The 12,388-nt window shown below is 41.7% G+C and overlaps 1 protein-coding gene across 7 annotated transcripts in view; it reads right to left on the bottom strand.

Moving 5' to 3' along the window:
- Nucleotides 1–7,683: 7,683 nt before the first annotated feature.
- Nucleotides 7,684–12,388, bottom strand: part of ANGEL2 (angel homolog 2) — a 34,941-nt gene continuing 30,236 nt past the window's right edge. For all 7 annotated transcript variants that reach the window (XM_075595645.1, XM_075595644.1, XM_075595648.1 and 4 more), the window contains one exon: nucleotides 7,684–8,143. In XM_075595645.1, the coding sequence (XP_075451760.1) occupies nucleotides 7,995–8,143 (149 nt within the window). In that variant the 3' untranslated portion in view covers nucleotides 7,684–7,994. The remainder of the gene's footprint in view (nucleotides 8,144–12,388) is intronic.

The raw sequence follows: 12,388 nt of genomic DNA, 5'->3' as shown, positions 1-12,388 counted from the left end.
GCAGCACCTGCAATTACTTACAGATCATCCCCAAGAAGGCAGAGCAGGTTGTTTATTCAATGGCATGATTCAATATGCAATTTAAAGCTGGATTTTGAAGTCTAAATTTGAAAGCTACTGTACTGATAATGACAGGGGGGGGTGAGAGGATGAAGGGATGGGGGGTGAGAGGATGAAGGGATGGGGGTTGAGAGGATGATGGGAGGGGATGGGGGAGATGAGAGGATGAAGGGAGGGGATGGGGGAGATGAGAGGATGAAGGGAGGGGATGGGGAGATGAGAGGATGAAGGGAGGGGGTGAGAGGACAAAGGGGGGTGGGAGGGTGAGAGGACAAGGGGGTGAAAGGACAAGGGGAGAGAGAGAAGATGAGGGGGTGCAACAATCTTGGAATTTGTGGGAGAAGCATTAAGATCAGTATTGCTCGCCATGTACAGTATGACTGCAGGTCAGTTATTTATAAATGATCTGACCATTACGTCATTTGTTCTAAATTTCACTCCAAGCATGCACCAATTTGCACTATTTCATATTCTATTTCCTAAAACAATCCTCAGAAGGCTGCTCCCTCCCAAGACTCCTCCCCAGATTTTTTACGAAATAGAATATAAATTGGTGCAAATTGGCGAATACTTGGAGTGAAATTTAGAACAAATGACATAACAGTCAGGTCCTTTATAAATAACATTCTTCCCCACCAACGCTTCTCGCGTGCGTTGCACCTTTCACCATTGTGTCCAGTATTTTTGGACAAGCCACCTGGCAACCCTACTCACTCTCCCCCCCGCCCGGTACCCCGGCTCCGCTCGCTCTCCCCCCGCCCGGCACCGCGGCTCCGCTCACTCTCCGCCCGGCACCCCGGCTCGCGTCACAACCGCTCGCAGCCTAGCAGTGCAGCACTTCCGGTACCTGCTGCTGCTAGTGAGCGCGTGGCAGGCTGGGAGCGACAGTGTAGGCAGGGCCCCGTGCACTGCTTTGCCCGGGGGCTCCTAATGTTGTTAAGATGGCTCTGGGTCATGCGATCACCCAAATATGTCATGATGACCCCTCCCCATGACTGTGGGATGAAAATGTCTGTCGCACTGTGCCACTATGAAATCATACAATATGGAATGATTACAGGCACTCACAGGTCTTGCAAATAGTGGGGTGGTTTATTAAAGGGAACGATCAATAATAAACCAGCCACATTTGCAAGACCTGCAAGTGCCTGTAATAACACCCAACTAAATGCTTCCAGCTTCAGATTTTGTTCCCAAATGTTTGCTTCCAGAAGAGCAAAAACAGGACACACACACACACACACACACACACACACACACACACACACACACACACACACACACACACACACACACACACACACACACACGCTATATACATTAGGCCGAATAGGCACAGTGCCTAGGGTCTACGAACCTTTTAGGGCCTACAATATTTCACTTGAAAAAATAACTAAACAAAAAAAAAAAATCACAAAAGAAGAGAAAACAGCACATTTTAATTTTAAATGCCTTCGAAATATCAAAACAAAAGTATCGATGCCAAATATCGCTAGTATTGAAAGAAACAACAAACGATGAAATTAGCATAAAAATGAGTAAAAATATCGGACACACAGCCCTCTAGAAATAAAAATGCCTAGAGCCTACGAAGGTCTTAAAATGGCCCTGCACGCGCTCACAAACGCACACAAACGCGCGCGCGCACACACACACAAACACACACAAACACACACACACACACCACTGTGTACAATGCAAGAGAAGACCAGCAAGCAGCATTTATTCAGGTCTCTACCATCCCCTACACGGTGCCCCAGATCTAATCTATACTCATTACTGCAACAAACAAAGATCTTTTAGAAAGAAAACAAAGCAAATGAAGCACCAGCAGAATATTTTCAGTCGTTATAATAATTTCCCACGGTTTTATTCCACCGATCTCTTTTCGAAGCAGCTAAAGCAAAGAAGGGTTCCAAATTGTAAATGCTCTCGTGCCTCGACTATTCATCTACTCCAGCACAATTTTATATTCCCTATTGCTGCAAATATGGGCTTTATCTACCACCAGATATTGTCTACCGGGCCCACAGTGGCTATTTCCTCCATTTAGAGTACAGTAATAAATATTAATAACTATTTATATAGCGCTTTTCGCCCAATGGGACTCAAAGCACTTCAGTTACAAAAAGGGAAAGAGGAAAACATGTAAAGATATAAAGGAGACCAAACACAAAGATACAATGTAGGATGGGACGGTACTGTAGCTATTAAATGCCGGACAGGTTGTGGTTCATTAATTAAATGCCTGGGTAAACACTTGAGCCTGTTTATATAGATTTCTAGAGAGTGGGCCTCTTACTGTAAGAGGTAAATTGTTCCAAAGAGTGGGAGCAGCGTGGATAAAAGCTCGGGCCCCTAAGGAAGTCAAGGAGATTCTGGGAACTGTTTGAACTCCATCTGCAGATCGAAGAGAGAGCGAATGGGAGTGCAGCGTAGTAAAGCATATGCTCCTCTGCTTAGGAATCCCTTGTGCAACACTAAACATTTTGAATGTCTTTATTATAACACACACCATTTTGTAATCACCACATTTACATCGATTAATGTTTCAATGCCATATTGCACCTCTATATAGAGCACGTCACATTTACCTATTACAGAGTGCTTGTTTCCACACAGCCAATGAACACAAGAGAAACAAATACTTGAAATGGATGCTATCTAGCTCTACTCTTTACATTAGAAGATGTAAAGCATCACAATGCCTGGTTCAGGTATTTCCAGATAATGGGTGAAAGAATACAGTGCGCAGCTAAATAAACCACTAATACTATAAATTACTAGTGTAGGTATAAAACACCCCTGTATTAACCCTAATAGAGTGAATACTATGTGAAAGCATAAACAATACGTATCATTGGGCGGTTGCAGCTGTATCAAGCGAGGTGGCTCAGCACTCCAATAGCACTAGACAATGAAGACAAACAACAGCGCAAACAGCAATAGTGAAGTAAATGAAAATAGATTTAGTATATAAAAGGTGAGTATTCTGCGTACATTTAAAAGATAGAACATAGGCATAAAGTGTAAAGTTTACACAACAGGTTACCACACGATCGAACTGCGGCAGGTGGAACAGGCCCTCCGGCGAAATTGGGCTGGAATCGTGACGTCAGCTCCGCGACCCGTGCAGGGGGCGCACTGTGAGTGTCGTCTTCCTCTTGGGCTGGATCTCCTCAATAGAAGCCCCCTCTCAGGAGCAGCAGCGTCACGGACCCAGGGTGCAGTGCAGCGTCGCCGCTCGTTGGTTAGGGGTCGAGTGATGACGAAGGTCCCTTGCGCATGCGTGGTGCGCAGAGTAGTCTCAATGGTAGAGGGCTCAGAGAAAGCTTTACAGTGGCACTTTTGCTCATGGCAAAGTCCTTTTCTTGGACCCCTGAAAGCAGGTTCTTCTCCTTCCCCATTATGCCACAGTTCAAGACTGGTCAAAAAGGTAAACAAAACATGTTCTCTATTGTCTGGATCCCATAGATTTAAAAGAGCGTTAAGCTCTGAAAAAAAGTTGTGTGTATGTATGTGTACAGTATATGTATATGTGAAAACGAAAAAAAAAAATAAAAAAAAAAGAGTATCCCTCCAAAAGTATGAAGAGATATATTGCGTGGTGCACAGCAGCAGCAAGACACAGGTAATGTGGCCATAAAAATATTATTTATTGTAACTGCATTAAAAAACGGTAGAGTACAACCCCCCTACGCGTTTCGTGCTATGGGCACTTTATCAAGGAGTTACCTTTATTAAAACAAACAAACAAACAATTTATACACAACCCAATGACAGAGAATTTGCGCCAAAAACCACAAACTTACCCATAATACATCATGTTCCCAGCCACCACCAATCCTGTTGACTCATCTGGCAGTGGGAGGCGGGGTATTGTGCGCGTAACCAGGACGCCGACGGCCGCCTTCCGCCTAGCAACGGAAGCCGCAGTCATCTGTGTCCCGTCCCACAGGCACAGCCCACCCCCAGCCGACCAGAGACGCATGCGCAAATTGTCAGTCTGAAGGAGGCGGGTGATGCGCACGTAACCAGGACGCCCAGCAGCCGCCCTCCGCCTAGCAACGGAGGCCGCCGTCATCTGCTTCTCGTCCGATAGGCAAAAACCGCCCCCAGCCAACTGAGGCGCATGCGCGGGTATGGGATAAGCTAGAAACATGATGTAAACAAAGAGGGAGTGAATAAATCTCTTTGCATACATGAATGGATATGAAGGGACATAGCATTTGAGCTCCTACAGGACACTATATATATTCCCTCCAAAAGTATTCAGTTGTGCAAAAGTATATACATTTCATTAATAATTACATCACAAAAATACATAGTTAAAACAATCTCTAGTACCTCCTCAGCGGCCGTTATTCGAACATTTTACGGAGCCGTTTTCGTGTGCTCGGCTGTATTCCACGCGGCATTAACGCCGCCAATCGCCCCAGGCACACGTGTTTATCGCGGTTGCTTTGTTTGAATTTCATGGATTCTGTTTCTTTGTGTGCAATGAAATGAATGAATTGTAATATGTACAGTACTGTGCTACTGTGTCAATTTCAGGTGTTTAAAAGCCAGAACACTAAAACCAGCCATTTTCTGCACTCGCCTGCACTCGCGTCTTAAGGTGGTAGGTTGGAAGAAATCACGCGCCATGACATGGGTATTCCGAGGTATACAACGCGTGAAGTGTTCGAATAACGGCCGCTGCATCTGCAGCTAGCAACCCTAGATAGAAAAGTACCACTCTATGATGAAAAATCAGACATCAAGATGAAATGATCAATAACAAATTGAGGGTGATAAGGCATGCAATCAGCCTCCCATCGCCATTACCGGCCGGTCTGCAAGAAAAACTGGTGGAACAAGAAAACCCTCAATCTGCAGCAAACATACACCTGGGGTATGGGGAAACCTGGTTTAGTATATAATCTCAGCAGTAAAGACCACTCAGTGTTTCAAACATTCAAAGTGAAATCAGCACATAATGATGTCCCCCCCTACGTGAAGGCAATCCATAGATATAAAGTTCTTGAAAACAGCTCCACTGTCAAACAGGCATAGGTATAGTTGCTATCATTGTATAAAGAGTAGGTGTACTCAAGCAAGGCTGAGCAAATACTTAGCCACAGCTGAAGTCCTGAACAAAAGGATAAGCTGCTTGGAGTGTGCCGACAAAGATGGTCACTGAACAACAAGGTTTCTGCGCTCGTGCTGTCAATCAATCTAGTAACGTAATCCGTTTGCAGCTATGCGTCAGGGCTCACTCCACAAAAGGCCCCTATGAATGGGAAACCCCCAACGAAGGGGGGAGGGGCTCCCCAAAAGACAAAGAACAAATTGCACGCAAAAGCGCACCACAGATTACCATAAAATAAGGTTTAATACACTAAATACAACAATTGCATATAAATCACTGTATACAGAAAAAAAATATATAAATAATTGACAAAACTAACAAAATAAAAATACAGACAATAGACAGTCCCACACTCCTGGGAACCAACTCCCTAGAGTGGGAACGCCCTCCAGAAAGTTCTATTGAAGTACAATACTATATAGGGTACACAGATACCAAAAAAGTGCGTCAAACAATTATATTAAAAAAGTGTTGCAAGCACCCTGGTATAAAAACCACGCCGAGGGGAAGGGGTACTAACCGTAAGAGGCAGCGGATGGCAGGCGCGACCACCAAAGGTCTGGACACAGTGATCACCCCACAGAAATTCCCCTCCGCTCGCACTCAGTCTCTTTCCAGCCGGCGTGCACATGCGCAGAACAGCCTCCTGTGACCTCTACGCGTTTCGCACCACGTGCTTCTTCAGGAGGTCTGGACCTTTGGTGGTCTGCCATCCGCTGCCTATTACGGTTAGTACCCCTTCCCCTCGGCGTGGTTTTTATACCAGGGTGCTTGCAATACTTTTTTATACAATTGTTTGACGCACTTTTTTTTGGTATCTGTGTACCCTATATAGTATTGTTCTTCAATAGTGTAGGTACCTGCATACGGGTATGCCTTGATGTGGCATGCAGGCTTATAAATGCTTTGGCCAAAGGGTTCAACAAAATAACCCTTTTTCATGAGATCACTATTATATTTTAGCCTAATTGGCAGGAGCGCAGGAATCGTTCTTTTTGTTTTTCTATAATTTAAGGCCTATCTTTTTACCAGCAACAAACTTCTATAGGGAGGAGCGCAGTATTATGTAGTTTCTCACAAATATTAGGCAATCCTTTTCCTTGCTGCATACTCCCATAGGGCATTTTAATATAGTATCACTGAAACGTCATGGGGGTAGGATTATTGACTTATCTGCTTTACATAGTAGTTACTGAGCCCCTACCAATTTTCCAATAAGTGCAGGTACAATACACCCCAGTGTCAGTCTGGACATCACCCTCCATTGAATGGTAGGTGAATGTATAAGGCTGACAGAAAGCAATATGTGTAAGTTTTATCATATTCACACCAGGGAATTTGTGCACCCGCAGTTCACCTCTACAGTAAGGTAACTGTGTTGCTGGCTTTGACCAGTTTTTATTTGCACTACTCACATAAGCATATGGTTTATTTAACCCCTTCAGGGCGTTGTCACATTTTATCACTAGTCCCTGGGACAATTATTACATATATTCAGTCTAGGTACCTGCATACGGTTATGCCTTGACGTGGCATGCAGGCTAATAAATGCTTTAGCCAAAGGGTTTAACAAAATAACCCTTTTACATGCGATCATTATTTTATTTTAGCCCAATTGGTAGGAGCGCAGGAATAGTTCTTTTTGAGAGATAGAGAGCGATATAGATATCGATATCTCTATATAGATAGACACACAATATCTAGATAGATATATCTATCACTATAGCAAATAACTTTTTAAGGTTTATGAAAATCATTCAACATGTTTAGAAAAATCAAAGAATCAATGGATACAAAACAGGTTTTTTTTATTTTGTCACTTTGTTTAAAAAATATTTACAGACATTTTGATAGGACACTGTAAATAGCACTATGAATTATAGTTCAGAAACCGCAAAATATTTAAACTATAAGAAGTTTATGTGTTGAAATATGATAAGTCAAAAATATTGTGGTTATATTTATTAATAATGGAGAGCAACCTTATTCCTTCATGCCCAATAATGCATTTATTAGGTCAGTTGCAGGCATTTTTTCCATGTGTGCGCGTACATACATACATAAAACAGCAAGCACTCCAAGGAAGAAGATCTCTCTGTAGGATCGAAACGTCGGATTTTTGTGTCTGTTACAATACAATTCTATAATAATAGCATGTTCTTGTATAGCGCTGCTAGTTTTACGCAGCGCTTTAAAGAGACATTTTGCAGGCACAGGTCCCTGCCCCATGGAGCTTAGAATCTATTTGTTGGTGCCTGAGGCACAGGGAGATAAAGTGACTTACCCAAGGTCACAAGGAGCCGACACCAGGAATTGAACCATGTACACTTACCTCTGAGTGCTGCCTCTCTTTGCTGTTCTGCTGCCCTGCTGGATGGTAACACACACACACATATATAAACACACACTATATAGATCGATATCTATCACTATAGCAAAGAATATTTTTTAGATTTATGAAAATCATTCATGTTCAGAAAAATCAAAGAATCAATGATACAAAACAGGTATTTTAATTTTTTACTTTGTTTAAAAAATATTTACAGACATTTTGATAGGACAATGTAAATAGCACTATGAATTATAGTTCAGAAACCGCACAATATTTTTTATAAATCAAAAATAACTTTTTGTTTAAGAAACTATCGTAAAAACAAACAGAACATTAAAAAAAACCAGGAAAACAAAACATTACCAGTGTTTCCATGTACGCTGGCATTTATTCAAACCACAACTTTAATTAAAAGCTACTTAGTATTACGGGAGAAAATAAAGCAGAGAGAATTAAACACACTTATTGCAGTCATATCTTCAGTCTAAATTTGGCTAGTAATGAGAGGTGATCAGAAGAACAGTTCTCATTGGGAAGTCCGTTGACACTCCATAGATCTTGCTCAGTGAGTAAGGACATTCTCCCAAGAAGCTGCAAACCACTGCATGAAAACTCTGTACCTGGGAAGGAAGAACACAACATCCATTCATGACATTGGCCGCACCATCTGAAAGTGCACACGGCTGTGGTTGAATTTAATTAGGTCAGCATATGAGAACAGAAAGTCCTGCATTTTCACCAAATTGTAAAATAAATTCGACAAGGAGATATAGATATATATATATATATATATATATATATATATATATACACATCGGCTGCAGTGATTGCTGATGTGATTCTTATAGCCGCCAATAACTGGATCTCTTTTTACCTTCCAAGGATATTCTAAGTGGCTATTATCCATATCGACCGTGGGTCTAGACCAGCGGTGGCCAACGCCAGTCCTCAAGGGCCACCACAAGGCTTTAAGAATAGTCCTGCTTCAGCCCAGGTGGCTCAGTCACAATGACTTAGCCACCTGTACTGCAACAAGAATACCCATCAACCCTAACCTGTAGGTGGCCCTTGACCGGAGTTGGCCAACCCGGCTCTATAGAGAGGCCACTACAGATTAAGAACCAGGCCGTTCTAAATTCCTTACGAGGTGGGAACCTTATACAGTATTAAGTCCCTCTCGGCAAATAATAGGGATATTTTGATTAAAATGTTTTAGCTTCACTACACTGTTCCTTGCGGCTCAGAGATAAATGGTACTTTCACATTTCGAGCTGTTCAATATCCTATATATGCGCTTTGTATACGTTTCCGTGGCTTACATTTTAAGCCAACTCAGCTAGTCATATACACAAAAACATTCATACGGACGCGATGTTTCAGTAACAATATTGGTTTATTTGTGTGTATACAGTATGTATATCAATAAAAATAGCATAAAAGAAAAGCTGCAGAGAAGTAACCAGCTCACTTGTGTTTTGTGCTTTTGTAGAAATTACAGCATTGAAAGTTGTATTCGGGAATGAACCCTGAAAATTATAGCGAATGTAAAACAGGAACTATGTGGGTCACTCAAAATGCGACAAAAATACCTGAGCCATTAACCCCTTCAGTGCCAGCGGGTCCTGCCACCTCCATGGCCCCAGACCCTCCGCCACGGACTAATCATTAATCACACACGCTGTACGTGATAACGGCCTCTAGGGTGGAACTTTTTGTGGCGTGCGCTGTTCATCAATAGGGCACAGAAAGGATAATACTGCACATTATTAACACACATTGCATCACAAGGAAGCTGTACATTTCAGCCAATAAATTCAAGCTACAATGCGATGTAAAACACACTGTGTTTGCACCTTTAAATCTGAGCTCGTGTTTTTCTTTTAAGATGACGTCAAAATATAAACAGCCCGGATCTGTGTGTGTGTGTGTGAAATGTACGAGGCACAAAGCACTTCCCTTCTCTCTCCATGGCCCAATCTTGCACACTATGATATCAGCTAGTGACTCTTTTGGGATGCGCTAAAACTTTTACACTTTGGACAGCAATAAAGAGCAACAAGGTTAGCTACTATGAGGACTAAGCATGTACAGGGTATTGGTGATCGATTTGCGTACAGGGACATCACGCTGCATGCGTTTGTTGGAGCGAATACTATTTTGCTACTGTTTTTAAGATATCCATATCTGATGAGAATACCTGCTGGGTGCAGCGCTTTACCTATTCCGTATCTGTGGATTGTTGGTTAACTGTTAGTCTGGTGCTAATGGGCTTTCAGGCATGGAAACCGGAGAACTGATGCCTGTCACTTTAATGGGTTCAGGTTTGGGGAGTATATCAATGCATTTTGGGTGTATATGCTGCAGGTTGTGTTTATAAGGTTTAGTAGATGTGTGTGTGGTTATGTTGCCTTGTACTTTTATATACTGTATTTCTTTATTGGGTATATATATATATTGTTTAGACTTGCATTTTATTCCAGTTATTGCTCTTTAAAAAAATAAATTGCTGTTATTAGTGAATGGGGTGTATAGAATTGTTAGTTTCTGCTATGGTGAGTTTGAGTTCACTTATATGGTTATTGATGGATTGGAATATATGCTTTTATTTAGTGGGGTGTTAGAGGTGTGGTGTTTTAGGTACACAATGTGTTTTACTTCCTTTGTTCAAGAACAGATGTCTAGGTAATGACGGTGATTTGTGATAATTAACGGTTGTGTGGCGTATCCCTGGTGCTTGCTGGGGAGATGGATATAGATATTGAGAAAGGTCACAAAGAGGACTGAAATATTGTCTTATGTAATAAATTATTTCCTTGTCATCAAGTTCCTGCGAGTGCCTGTCTACAAACTGGTTTATACTGCATCTTTACAGGAGCACCCAGGCAAAGTGATTGCTACGAGAGTGCTGCCTGCTGCTATATCTCTCCCTCTCTCTATACCAATCTCTTGGCCCATAATACTGCTTCAATTGCTGTCAACATTGCTACCACAAGCCTCATACACATCCTGGCTGGTGGATGCTGAAGTTTGCTTAACTCTGCCAAAGAAGGCCTGTATCCTCTTGTAAGGGAGAAAATCCTTTGCTGACCATCTATAATGACTGCCAAGTACAGAAACCAGTGTGTAGGATATTTCTCTCTCTTCCACCAAATCACTAGCCACATGGGCTTCTGCAGGATGTGTACACTGACTGGGTAACTGGGCCTTTTGGAACAACTGATCACATCCCTTCGTGTTGAAAAGCCTTTGTACTTTGAGGAAGAGAAACCTTGACTACTTCCCCTTGAACTAGGATTCTGCACGAACGGCACTAAATGACCGCCCAGTATACAGACTGATCTCTCTAAAATACTGCCTCTGGAAGTGAAAGGAAATCTCTTCCACAATCTTCGGTCAGTTGCTAGGCAACTTGCCTTCTCCTTTAAGATGGCAAAACATGTAGCTGATTCTTTGAAGGCACACCCACCTCCAGTGTTTTACTCATGGCGCTCTTCTTGTGGTGTCTATTAAAGCCATAGATCTGGCCAACATCTTGATCAAATCAACAGCGGCATCACCCAAGAAATATATAGCGCAGCAAACCCCAAGGTTTGAAATATCTTCCAAAAAGATTTGATAGATACCGATGACTAGAGATCCTGCTCTACTGATGTTAACCAGACGCTGAAGGCTTGGTTAAACTAGCCACTGCTGGCTTCCGTGCTGCTCCTACATTTGAAAACAGCCGTTTAACGGACCCCTCTATTTTCTCAATGTGTAGCCCAAGTCCTGATGGATCTTCTGTAGCTGTATTCTTGGATATTCAGGCAACTGCCACATTTACTCCAGATGTGACATCCCAGTACAGGCAGTCCTCGTTTTACAACGCTTCGCTTTACAACGAATGGCTTATCCAACGCTATGCAATGCATACATATATTCATTTTTACAACGCCAAAATGGCTTATCCAACGCTCTTAAGACGCTTTGCAACGTTGTGTATGTATATATATATATATATATATATATATATATATATATATATATATATATATATATATATATATATATATATATATATATATATATATACACACACACACACATTCACATAAACAACATTGCAAAGCGTCGTAAGAGCGTATATATATAATATTATACTATATAATATATTATACTATATAATATATTATTTATTATGTTATATTATATATATAATACAGTATATACACTATATAATTTATGTGTGTGCTGCATATCTTATTGCCGGCATAAAATATTTGTTGTATTTTAGTGTTAAAAATGCCTTCAGGAACGGAACCTTTCATTTAAACAGTGTTCCTATGGGAAAACGTGTTTCGCTTTACAACGCCATTTTTGAGTAACGCATTGTGTCGGATAACCGAGGACTGCCTGTATTTAAACATCTTCCTTCTGTGTCTGTACAAAGCCTATGTGCTGTGTTCTGCGCAGTATACTGTAATTGTGAAGCGCTTGGAGTCCTATTGGGAGAAAAGCGCTATATGAAATAAAGTTATTATTAAAAGTTGAAGTAGATACATGCACCAGAATCTTCTGAATAGTGCTAGCTTCCATTTCAAAAACATGTGATCTTCTGAACTGTGCTTTGAAGAGCATATCCTGCACCAACCATTCTTTCGGAGTATCCTCCATCTTGTGCTGATCTCATCAATTTAAAATCAACTTGTCAATCGAGTTTACTTCAAAGATATATGATTCAGGTTGTCATTCGCCTTCCTCTTCCGATGATTCTAAAACCGACATCGGCATCAAGGGAGGCCAGACAATTACACAGGGGGCGCACGTATCAAACAGAATGAAGGCGTTAAATAAACAGAGTTTATTTCGGCTGGAGTCAACAGGAC

This window comes from Ascaphus truei, chromosome 4 (genome assembly GCF_040206685.1).
Source record: "Ascaphus truei isolate aAscTru1 chromosome 4, aAscTru1.hap1, whole genome shotgun sequence".
Classification (NCBI taxonomy): domain Eukaryota; kingdom Metazoa; phylum Chordata; class Amphibia; order Anura; family Ascaphidae; genus Ascaphus; species Ascaphus truei.
Note: the sequence above shows the minus strand (reverse complement) of the source record. Positions and strands in the feature narration are given on the sequence as shown.